This window comes from Lepidochelys olivacea, assembly GCF_965140295.1.
Source record: "Lepidochelys olivacea isolate rLepOli2 genome assembly, chromosome: 2".
Lineage (NCBI taxonomy): Eukaryota > Metazoa > Chordata > Testudines > Cheloniidae > Lepidochelys > Lepidochelys olivacea.
The window spans coordinates 230,401,030-230,413,316 of record NC_140412.1 but is presented as its reverse complement, the minus strand read 5'-3'; the positions used below and the strand labels follow the sequence as shown (position 1 = coordinate 230,413,316).

The window sequence follows — 12,287 nt, the reverse complement described above, 5'->3', positions numbered from 1 at the left end:
CTTTCTAGGAAAAGGTTTCCCCTGAAACATGGTAGAAAAATCTGAAGAATGCTGGTATTCCATCTGACTGAATGGAACTGGTGGTGCAATTGCAGTGTCCAGCAAGCACAGAATGAATCTTTTCAAACTTTGGATATGCACGTGCAGAACTGAGGAATAGGTTCAGTCTCTCCACTACCTCAGGGTTGCTCTTCTGCTATAAAATGTTGCATGGCCAAATGGACCTGGACCAGTTATCTGCCGCTCTGTGTGCTTCTGATTGTGTTGCTTAATGTTTCAAGTTTACAACTCTGCATTATTATTGTTTCAATGTAATCAAATAATTTCCATTTTTGTTTATGTAATGTTGAAAACTGAAATAAGTCAACATGTATAAACTTCTTCAAGAAAATACTTAACCAAAATGCATACAATGGAGTCGCATCATACGCGCATTTAACTTACGCAAATTCAACTATATGCATTTGGCAACAAAAAAGAAAAATAACAACTCTCAGTGGTGGAGTACTGTACAGGAGTTGACGGGAAAGCACTCGGGGGTCGATTTATCGCGTCTAGACTAGATGCGATAAATCAACCCCCGCTGGATCGATCGCTGCCCACCCATCCGGTGAGCATCTCGCCGTGCTGAGTGTGATTCTAGTGTTTAAAGATACGTATTTTTCATACAACATGCCCCCTAAATGCAAGCCAACTACTTCATCTGGTGCTCAACCGAAGAAACAGCAATCTGTTCCAACACTGGAGGAAAAACTGGCTGTGTTGGACTTATTGAGAGACGGTATGTCGGTCTCCAACGTGGTGCGTAAATATGGCCGCAACGAATCTAGCATCTGTGCCATCAAGATTCGAGAGAGAGAAATTCGTCCAGCCATGGCATCAAGTGCTCCAATAATGGCTAAGGTGATGAGCCAGGTGCATGATAAGACTTTAGTGAAGACTGAAAAGGCATTTAATTATGGCAGGAAGACATGAACCATAAACGTGTGCCCATCAATGGCAACACGTTGCGAGAAAAGGCTCTTAGCCTCTACGCGCTATTCAAACCTCCCACTGAAGAGGGACAGCCTTCTGATGAGAAGGAATTCAAAGCCAGCCAAGGTTGGCTTAACAGTTTTAGGAACCGCTTCAACTCAAAAACATGCAGACTACTGGTGAAGCTGCATCAGACAATGAAGAGGCAGCAAAAGCCTACCCCGAACAATTAAAGAAAATCATAGAAGAAAAGGGCTATCTTCCTGAACAAGTTCTTAATGCTGACGAGACTGGGCTCTTCTGGAAAAAAAAATGCCCAACCGCACTTACACTTCAAAAGCAGAAAGACAGGCCCTGGTTTCAAAGCAGCTAAAGACTGTATGTCTGTGTTGTTTTGTGGCAATGCGGCTGGGCATTTAATAAAGCTGGGCTTACTCTGCAGGGCTGCAAATCCCCGTGCCCTAAAAGGCAAGAACAAAAATCTCCTGCCCGTGTTCTGGCGATCAAATAAAAAGGCTTGGGTGATGGCAGCATTATTTCTGGATTGGTTCCACAAGCGTTTCATTCCGAGGTCAAGCGGTACCTCTAAGAGAAAGGACTTGACTTTAAAGTGTTGCTGATTGTAGACAATGCTCCTGGCCATCCTGAGGCACTCTGGTTTGCGCATAACGATGTTGAAGTCGTCTTTCTCTCATTCTTCCATTTCTCTGTCTTTTTTACTATAAGCGATTTTCGCCTTATGCGCTGACTTTAGAACCTAACCACCGCGTAAGATGCGACTCCACTGTACAGACATTCTGATGTTTAGTATTATAATTACCTATATTAGGATTACACCCACAGCAGTTTTACTTTTTATTTGTACAACCCTATATTAATCTCTGAATCTACTGCCTCATGTAACCACAGTTTGAATATGTAAATAAAACTAAGTGTAATGTGGTATGTATTAATGAAACCATTTTTAAAATAGAAAATGTCTAGCTAGTTTTTCCCAGGGTGGTAAAAACCAGGATTTTATGTGGTAAAAAACAGCTCTGGTAAGTACCATGCTATCCCTGTCGGGAGAGTGCCAGGGCAACACCTGCTTTTGTAGCCCATGCATTGCAATAATGGCTGCAGAACAGCCTGTCTGCACTTCTTGTTTGGTGTTTGTACACCACCTAGCACTGGGGGCCCTGGTCCATGATTAGGGCTCCTAAGTGCTATGAGAAAAGGAATACTTGTGGCACCTTAGAGACTAACCAATTTATTTGAGCATAAGCTTTCATGAGCTTCACTTCATCGGATGCATTCAGTGGACCGCATCCAATGAAGTGAGCTGTAGCTCACAAAAGCTTATGCTCAAATAAATTGGTTAGTCTCTAAGGTGCCACAAGTACTCCTTTTCTTTTTGCAAATACAGACTAATCTGGCCGCTACTCTGAAACCTGTCATTATGTAAGTATCTCTCCTAATGCTTTGTGGCCTAGGTGGAAAAAACAGGTTCCCCAAGTTTTCGTGAAGATTCTTTGCAAAGCCTCTGGGCATTTGATTCCGCATAAGGAATTTGCTATCTTTCCAGAAAGACATAATATTTGAGAGGTTGTTATGGACAAGTGACTATTATTTGAGAGATTGTTATGGACAGGTTTCAGAGTAACAGCCGTGTTAGTCTGTCTTTGCAAAAAGAAAAGGAGTACTTGTGGCACCTTAGAGACTAACCAATTTATTTGAGCATGAGCTTTCGTGAGCTACAGCTCACTTCATCAGATGCATACCGTGGAAACTGCAGAAGACATTATATACACACAGAGACCATGAAACAATACCCCCTCCCACCCCGCTGTCCTGCTGGTAATAGCTTATCTAAAGTGATCATCAAGTTGGGCCATTTCCAGCACAAATCCAGGTTTTCTCACCCTCCACCCCCCCACACACAAACTCACTCTCCTGCTGGTAATAGCCCATCCAAAGTGACCACTCTCTTCACAACGTGTATGATAATCTAGGTGGGCCATTTCCTGTACAAATCCAGGTTCTCTCACCCCCCCACCCCCCTCCAAAAACAGGTGACTACAGAGAGGAAAATGCTTTTTCAAAATCTAATTCTGTTCTCCTGTTGAGTTTTGGTGCTTTTTAAAATATTTTTTCTGACCAACAAATGGTTAAATACTTGAATAAAGGTGCTTTGTTTGTTCGGGGGAGAAAAATATAGCTAACATTTTTGATGTGACCACTGAAAGAAACGTGAGCTATCTCCTGCCGCTCTAAAAGCGTGATTGGCAAACCCAGGATCAAGAAAGTGCTCTGCCCTCACCAGTGCTGCTAGTGCACTGTTGAAGTAAATACAAATCTGCGCTTTACGGTGTTTGCCAAGTATTGGAGAAGGACGCAGTTATTAGGCCAAAGAACCAGGTTAGAAAGGTTTTACTAGGGGATTGCTAACAGTGGAAGTAACCAGAAAGTTTGGTATCTAGAAAGCAGTAATTGACAGTAAAAGAAAAAACTCTCAATCCCAAAAGCATGTTTATGTTTCTTCCTTATTCAGGGCATAACACTGGCGGAGTTAAACAGATTATCTTTTGATATGATTTTGATGAGTCCTCCATGTCAGCCATTTACAAGGTGTGTATAACAAATATTCCAGTTCTGGAGAAAAATGCAGTAACTGTGAATGTTTATTAAGTTAAAAAAAATTCTCAAGATCCATACACTTTGTGGTTCATATCTGTCTATATTTTCCCATGTATCTTTTGCTATGCCTATTTCTGTGTGGGTACTGGACAGATCTTTACTGGATAAGAAGTAGGTCTGCTAGGATGTACGTTTATTTGATTAATTCCAAGTAACAGTCAGGTTTCAATAGATGAACATAATTACTTTAACTCTGTAACAAATGACATGGTCAGGTTCTAATAATTTTACGCTTGTTGAGTAGTCCCTTACTACTACAGTAAAAATGGTGATGGGCTAGTCATACTTTCATACTTCAGTCAAAATTACTGAAGCTTGATGTACCACTTATTTTGCATCCTGTACGTGACCTGTGAAAGTTTGTGATTTTTTTTTTTTTTGGCCTTTTAAGGTACCTCCCCTTGCTTGTTAATGGTTAGCATCTGATCTCTCTCAATCCAGAGTAACTCGAGACAGAATACTGGAATTACTCCAGGGTGACGCCAAGAGTACAATCTTCCCTTGTATATGCACTGACTTTGGACACATACTGTACTTTAAACTGTACTGGCTTATTCTGCAATAAATACTATGATTTGACAGAGAATAAGGGGATCAGAATCAGGGTCTAGATAGAGTTTATATAAAGTCACAAGGATTTTGAAACCTATTTGAAACCTGTGTGGATACTGGAGATAATGTGTGAAAGGACATACAAATCTTTAGAGCATCTGGCACGTAAAAATATCTTACAATGCGGGCTACAACAGTGCCATGCAAACGTCGGTTCTCACTTCCAGGTGACATTGTAAACAAGAAGTGGGCAGCATTATTTCCTGCAAATGTAAACAAACTTGTTTGTTTGAGCGATTGGCTGAACAAGAAGTAGGACCGAATGGACCTGTAGGCTCTAAAGTTTTACTTTGTTTTGTTTTTGAATGCAGGTTTTTTTTTAACGTAATTCTACATTTGTAAGATCAGCTTTCATGATAGAGATTGCACTACACTATTTGTATGAAGTGAATTGAAAAATACAATTTCTTTTGTTTTTTACAGAACAAATATTTGTAATAAAAATAACTATAAAGTGAGCACTTTGTATTCTGTGGTGTAATTGAAATCAATATATTTGAAAATGTAGAAAAACATCCCAAAATATTTAAATAACTGGTATTTTATTATTGTTTAACAGTGCAATTAATCGCAGTTAATTTTTTTAATCACGCGATTAATCACAGTTAATTTTTTTAATCGCTTGACAGCCTTAATAATTACTTTAACTCGAACAGATCACATGGCCAGGTTCTAATAATCTTACTCTTGTTGAGTAGTCCCTCACTCCATGAACCGTCCCATTGATGTTGCTGGAACTACTCGTGAAGTAAGATGCCACTCAACATGATTAAGGGTATCAGAATCTGGCCCTCTGATCATCCCAATGACTTTAATTTCCAAAAAGATGATCTTTAAGAATGTGTTTTTGATTCAAAACAATGTGTGGAGTGGGTGGTGTTGTTTGTTTCCTCCCAAATCTACTGTTTTGATTATGACAGGTTTCAGAGTAACAGCCGTGTTAGTCTGTATTCGCAAAAAGAAAAGGAGTACTTGTGGCACCTTAGGGACTAACCCAGCAGGAGAGTGAATTTGTGGGGGGGGGAGAGGGTGGAGGGTGAGAAAACCTGGATTTGTGCTGGAAATGGCCCAACTTGATGATCACTTTAGATAAGCTATTACCAGCAGGACAGTGGGGTGGGAGGAGGTATTGTTTCATATTCTCTGTGTGTATATAAAGTCTGCTGCAGTTTCCACGGTATGCATCCGATGAAGTGAGCTGTAGCTCACGAAAGCTTATGCTCAAATAAATTGGTTAGTCTCTAAGGTGCCACAAGTCCTCCTTTTCTGTTTTGATTATGTACTGATAAGACAATGCTATGTAAGATTAATTGGGAAATGAAAAATACCAAAATGCTTGCACCAAAATGTTGTTATTGTTGTTTTCCTTTTTAAATAAGCCAATAAAAATACAAGCTCTGGGCCTGGAATCACTTAGCCAAGTAAAAAGAACAGGAGGACTTGTGGCACCTTAGAAGACTAACAAATTTATTAGAGCATGAGCTTTCGTGGGCTACAGCCCACTTCATCGGATGCATAGAATGGAACATATAATAAGAGATAGATTATATATATTTTTCACACCCATACAGGTAAGTTAGAAGTTACCATACAAACTGTGAGAGGCTAATTAGTTAAGATGAGCTATTAGCAGGAGAAAAAAACTTTTGTAGTGATGATCAAGAAGGCCCATTTAGACAGTTGACAAGAAGGTGTGAGGATACTTAACTTAAGGAAATAGATTCAATATGTGTAATGACCCAGCCACTCCCAGTCTCTATTCAAACCCAAGTTAATTGTGTCTAGTTTGCATATTAATTCAAGCTCAGCAGTTTCTCCTTGGAGTCTGTTTTTGAAGCTTTTCTGTCGCAAAATTGCCAAGTAATCCCATTTAAGTCTATGGATTTACTCATATAAATACAATTATGTACGTGGGACTGGATCCTGGAAGCTGCTGAGTACTCTGAGCCCAATCCAGCAGAGCACTTCAGCCTGTGATTAACATTAAGCATGTGAGTAGTCCCGTGAGTTCAGCAGAGCTTCTCATGTGCTTAAAGTTAAGCATGTTTAAGTGCTTTGATGGATTGGGCCAGAGAGCTTAGCACTTTACAGGGTCCAGACTAAGGTTAGATATTTACAGGATTGGGTCCTATGTGATTCTTAATCCCTGACCTCTTTGTGACTGAGTCTGGGAGTAAATGTTCATTCCTTAGAGCGCTGAAAAAGGTCCTGATCCGTCAAGTATATCCATGTGTGCAGACACTGGTGCCTGTGCAGAATCCCTTGTGTAAGCAGGACCTAAGTGAAGAGTGGTAAATGTTTTGTTTTAAAAGCAAATACCTAAGATGACAAGCTGATAATTGTGTTCTATACATGTTTTTTTTTCTTTGTCCTCCCTTAGAATTGGCCTGCAAGGTGATGTATCTGATCCAAGGACAAACAGTTTTCTTTACATCCTTGATATTCTCCCAAGGTATAAACTGATCTTCTAGCTCAGCCATTTAAACTTTTGAAGTTACTAGGCATGTATAATATTGTACCAAGGGAAGCCATCCATATTGATTTTAAAGGATGATAGTATAATTGCACTGTGCTCATCCACTTGTTTTCATAGAATCTTTTGTTGCTTGTAAATTATAGTTTCTTGCTAACACTAATAACAATTTACAGCTTATTGTTTTGATTTCCATGTTTGGTTTTCATGACTTTCACAAGTCCATTAAAAAACTCTGGACGCACCATAAACAGTAGAGGCAGAATATTCTTTTGAATTCAATGGCAAAATTGACTTTACTTAGGAGCAGGGTTGGGTCCTGTAGTCCTTGTTGGTGGGTGTTGTATAAATATCAAGACCAGTACATCTGAAATCTCCAGGTGAAAAAGATTTCTGGTTCCACCTTTTGAACTGATTATGATTTAAACCAGAGCTGGACAAACTACGGCCCGCGGGCCACATCCGGCCCGCAGGACCCTCCTGCCCGGCCCCTGAGGTCCTGGTGCCTCCCCCATTGTTCCCCCTCCCGCACAGCTGGATCGGGCACCAGTTGGCATCAATGTGAGCATTTGGGTTTTGCCCCTGTGAGGGATCAGCTAACCATCAGTCATTCCTCGGAGATCCTACTTATATTGGAGGCTGCCAGCTTCCTGCTTTTCAATCCTTTCCCGCAGAGGGGATCTGGCCACCTTCTGCTTTTCTTCAAATTTTTGCTACACGAAGTGGGAATTGGGCCATCAGCAACCTTTCCTCTAAAATATCTTGTTGTCTTTGGAAGATCTTTTCTTCTTCTTTCTTCCTGAGATATTGATGGCAAGGGGAAGGAGGTGGTCCCAAGGATCCTGACTCCAGCCAAACTATCTCTGCAGGTTTTCTGCACATGTAACTGGGTGCATGACAGCAGTAGTGTCAGTTGTTTTATTTTTGTTTTCTCACATGGTGACATTGTGTCACTTTGCCTAGGGCTGAGATTCATGTGTCCTGTCATGCATATGGAATGCTGCATTGGCTTCTGATGGAATCTAGCACAAAGTGCTATGGTCAGTTTAAACTTTTATGGTCTCCATAATTTTATTTTCCGAGCACCTCACAATCTTTAGTGTATTTCTCCTCATAACACCCTTGTGAGGCAGTGCAGTGCTATTGTCCCCGTTTTACAGATGCGGAACTCAGTCACGGCGGCTATGTGACTTGCCCAAGGTCATACAGGAAGTCAGTGACAGCAGGAAATAGAACCTAGGTTGTCCAAGGCCTAGGCTAGAACCTTAGTCATTGGATCATCCTTCTTCTCTATAAGAAGGATGGTAGAAGATGTATTTTCATCGTTCTGGGTAACAAGCAACAAGCGTAGGCTCCCCGCCCTCACCTCTTCCCTTTCAGTGAAGGCATAAATCTAGCATGAAACTCACACCCACTGGATATCTGAGCACTTTGGTTCACTAGCTATTTGAATTATAGTGGGAGGATCAGCACCAAGATACTAAATGTTCATGGAGCCCACGAACGGAACGTTAATGTAATTCTCAAATAAATTGATGGTCTTCTGAGTCTCATCTTCACAAGTCTCGTGTGCTATGTATGCTAAAAATAGATTTATTACTGTTGTATTACAGTAGAAATTAAAGGCCCCACATGAGAGTGGGGTAAGTACTGTAGAGACATAGTAAGAGAGTTCCTGCCCCAAAGAGCTTATGATCAAAATAGCTAAGACAGACAAATGACAAGTAAAAGGAAGTTCGATTATTTTCCCCATTTTATGAATAAGGAACTGAAGAACTGGAAGATTAAGTGACTTGCCCAAAGTCACGAAGGAAATGAGTGGCTGAGCCAGGATGATTTAGTTGGGGATTGGTCCTGCTTTGAGCAGGGGGTTGGACTAGATGACCTCCTGAGGTCTCTTCCAACCCTGATATTCTATGATTCTATGATCCTGACCCACATCTTGCCCAGTCCTGTGCCTTAATTGCAATTAATTGCATCCTTCCTCTGTGTTGAATTTGTTGTAAAAAATAGGTCTGTCAGTTAATTGTTTATTAGATTGCTACTAAGCTCATCCATAGATCACAACACATTTCAGAAAGGAATGTCAGTACCATTGTCTCTATTTTACAGCTGAGGAAACTGAAAGGGGGCAGCTCTTCTTTGGAGACAATTTTTTGCTTTCAAAGTGGAAATGGCGCATTCTGATTGCTGCGTGGTTAGACTGAGAAGATAGAAACTTTCTTTTTCTCAGCTAAAAGACATAAGACTGTGGTACATGTGACCCTTATCATGACAGGGCAAAGGAGTTGGGCTTGGCTGGGAGAATTTATCTCTGTGTCCCAAAAGATGCTGCTAATCTCTCTTGGGCAGAGTGTCAAAGGGAAGCTGGAATGGCTGCGGAGAGATCACAAAAAGGCTGGGGTAGCCATGGCTGCAGAGTCCTCCAGCTCCAGGGGAGCGTGTTTTGCTGAGATAGTGTGCATGTGGTTTTTGGAAATGACCTCTTTGCCAGAGACCAGACATGAAAAATTCTAGCCCAAATGGGAAAACGTTCAGTAAAGTTTGGAGTGTGTAAACTGTAGGAGTTCCTGTTTTGTATCCGTAATTGTAATATCCTGCACAAATTTCATGCACGGTATTATAAAGTAATTGCAACTTCCTTTCCTGTTTTTTACCTTTTTTCCAGTCTTTTATAGAGGAATACTGGTGAAGTGGGGCTGGCGGGGACACTGGGGGTGGTTAACGTATGAAGGCATGGAAAGGGAGAACTTGGAGATATTCTGGATCTGAGGAGGCCCAGGAGTCTTCAGCCGGTGGAGGTGGAGTCTGGACACAGAGGGCATGTCTCCACTGTAATAAAAGACCCATAGCAAGTTAGCCCGAGTTAGCTGGCTCAGGCTGAGGGGCTATAAAATTGCAGTGTAGATGTTCTGGCTCCTTTTACATTCATGAAGGATGGAGACGCTGGGAGATAGTTTCTCACCTGAAGCAACTTTAGACAAGGGTTTTAGCCTGTTTAAAGTTTAGACTCTAAGAAAGGGGTTATACTTTTTGTTTTATATGTAACCATTTCTGTTTCCATTATCCTGACTCTGTATCTCTTAAATCTTTATCTTTGATGAAAAACTTATGAGTATTTTTACTATAACTGTATCTCAGTGCTGTGGTGTTACAAAAGACCTGATCCTGAGTTATACCAGTCAAGCTGGTGCATTCTGTTCCCTTGGGGTTCACAAACCTGATCATTTCTATGAGTGGCCAGTGATGGGCTGAATACTACAGGGGGATGCTTTCAGAAGGGCTTGTGGGCTGGGGTGTACCTTTTGTTAACCTGCAAGGCAAAGTAAGGCCTGGGAGGAGGTTGCTTAGGTAGCCATCAGACTGGTGGTTTCAGGGAGCTGACATCCAGTTAAGCATCAGCAAGTTGCTCTCTTGCTGAGGCAGGAGGGTAACAAGGTGACTCGAGTCCTGGGCACCTGAAGAAGGTGTCACACCTCCTTTATCATTATTGTATTTGCTATCGGAGTTTAGGAGTATATCATGATGCAGTTGTTTTGTGTGTTGGGGCTCCGTTTTTAACCTTCCCAATCATGTTTGAAATGTTTGAAACTGGCGGAAGCTCTGTGGAGCTCATATGTGTGACTCATGAATCAGCCAAAGAAGAATGCTCCAGAACAAAATGAGGAGCTCCCTCCTCCAGAGACTAAGCCTACTGCCTATGCAATGAGCTTGGTTCCAGACTCTGAGCTCCTGCCTAGCACTGATGCCACAGGTCTTCAGACTAGCCCCATATTTAAAGTAAATTTCCACAAAAGCTAATTAGACACAACAGAAAATGTCTGAACGCGAAACGCTCTGAAAACAGTGTCTGCTAAAACGAAACACTAATCCTGCTTTCACTAAAATTAACGCGAGTTCTGACACTCACTTGGGTGGGAGCAGGATCAGGCCCATTTTGTTACAAGTTTTCCACACACTGGATGAGAGGTTTTTTTTTTTTCTTCTCATCATGTACCATCCAGACCGCTAACTTATAGCCTTATGAATGAGAATGATGCTTTGATAAATGAATAAAGGTCAGTGTTTTCAATGGTAGGCACCTAAATCCTTACCTAGCACCTAAGCAAATGTGGCCTGATTTTCAGAAGCGCCGAGGCTCTGCAATTCTTATTAACTTCATTGTGAATTACATGTGCTCAGCATCTCTGAAAATTAGACCATTTTTAGCCTAAATTTGGCAACTTTCACCTAAATCTTTCTTATTACTAAACAAATCTGTGCTGTTGATGTAATATGGTTTACATCTTACTAAACTACATTGACTTTTCTTTTAGGCTCCAGAGGCTGCCAAAATATATACTTTTAGAAAATGTGAAAGGATTTGAAACGTCTTCTGCCAGGTCTGGTATGATCATTTTTAATTAGGAACAGTATTAGGTAAAGGGGAGGGGCAGGTAATTTTATTTTTTTGGAAGTTAGATTAAAAGAGGAGTGGAGTGAAATAGTGCATTTATCAGTTTCAGGTTAAAAATACTATTTTAATTTTACAATTAAATTTTTAGGGCATGGGGGACTTTATTGAAAAGTTATTGATTTCTCCAAACTGATAACATAATTTAAAATATGTTGCTAGCTGGTAGAAGCTGATGTGCATCTTCATTGCCTGTTTTGTCATCTTCCTTCATTCAGGAGAGATCTATATTTTCAAAGAACAATATTATCGAACAACACAGGGCGTGGGTGTAGCTCTCACAGCTTTTACTGTGGTTCCTTTCTAGTGGTCATAGTAGAGGGGCAAGGGTTAGCTGAAAACCTTGTATTCGTACCCTGCTTGACTGACTGCTGGCACTGAGAATTTGGTGTGACCTCATCAGCAAACTGCACAGGCAAATAGTAGGCTTCTAACCTGGAAAAGTTTTGGAAATCGTAATTCGACTTACATTTTGAAATTTAGGCTACAGCTACACTACAGCTTAAGTCAACATAAGTTATGTCACTCGGGGTGTGAATTAGGCACCCCCTGAGCAACATAATTTATGCCAATTTAAGTGCTGGTGTGGACAGCACTATGTCAGCAGGAGAGGTTCTCCTGCCGACATAGCTACCACCACTCGTGGGGACTGCAGTAATTAAGCCAATGGGAGAGCTCTCTTCTGTCAGCATAGAGTGACTACACAGAGAGCTCTCCCATGGGCTTAATTACTACACAGAGAGCTGACAGCAGTGCAGCTGCACCGCTGTAAGCTTTCTAGTATAGCCATAGCCTTAGTAATTGGGAGGTAGAGACTGGGGCTTAACCCAAAAATGGAAAACTAAATTCTATCCACTGCTGTGCCAGGTGGGGAGAGGCTGTAGGGATCCTCTTTTGCCTAATCTCTCCTCCCCCCATGCAAACAATAGGTCAGGATCTTTCCATAGATAAAAGCAGTAGGAGAGAGAGGAAGCTGCCTTATATGCCAGCCTGCACATCACCACATGCCTTCATGAACACTGTTTGCCAATTAGGGGGCATTTCCAGCTCCCTGTTGGCTTCTAGGTGCCCTTCTGCTTGCAAGAGCTGTAAACTGGC

At 41.3% G+C, this 12,287-nt stretch overlaps 1 protein-coding gene across 3 annotated transcripts in view; it reads left to right on the top strand.

The window, feature by feature from the left end:
• Window positions 1-12,287, top strand: part of TRDMT1 (tRNA aspartic acid methyltransferase 1) — a 44,204-nt gene that overhangs the window by 18,309 nt on the left and 13,608 nt on the right. For all 3 annotated transcript variants that reach the window (XM_084620489.1, XM_084620488.1, XM_084620490.1), the window contains exons 3-5: window positions 3,506-3,582; window positions 6,644-6,715; window positions 11,053-11,118. In XM_084620489.1, coding sequence (XP_084476615.1) covers window positions 3,506-3,582; window positions 6,644-6,715; window positions 11,053-11,118 — 215 coding nt within the window. The remainder of the gene's footprint in view (window positions 1-3,505; window positions 3,583-6,643; window positions 6,716-11,052; window positions 11,119-12,287) is intronic.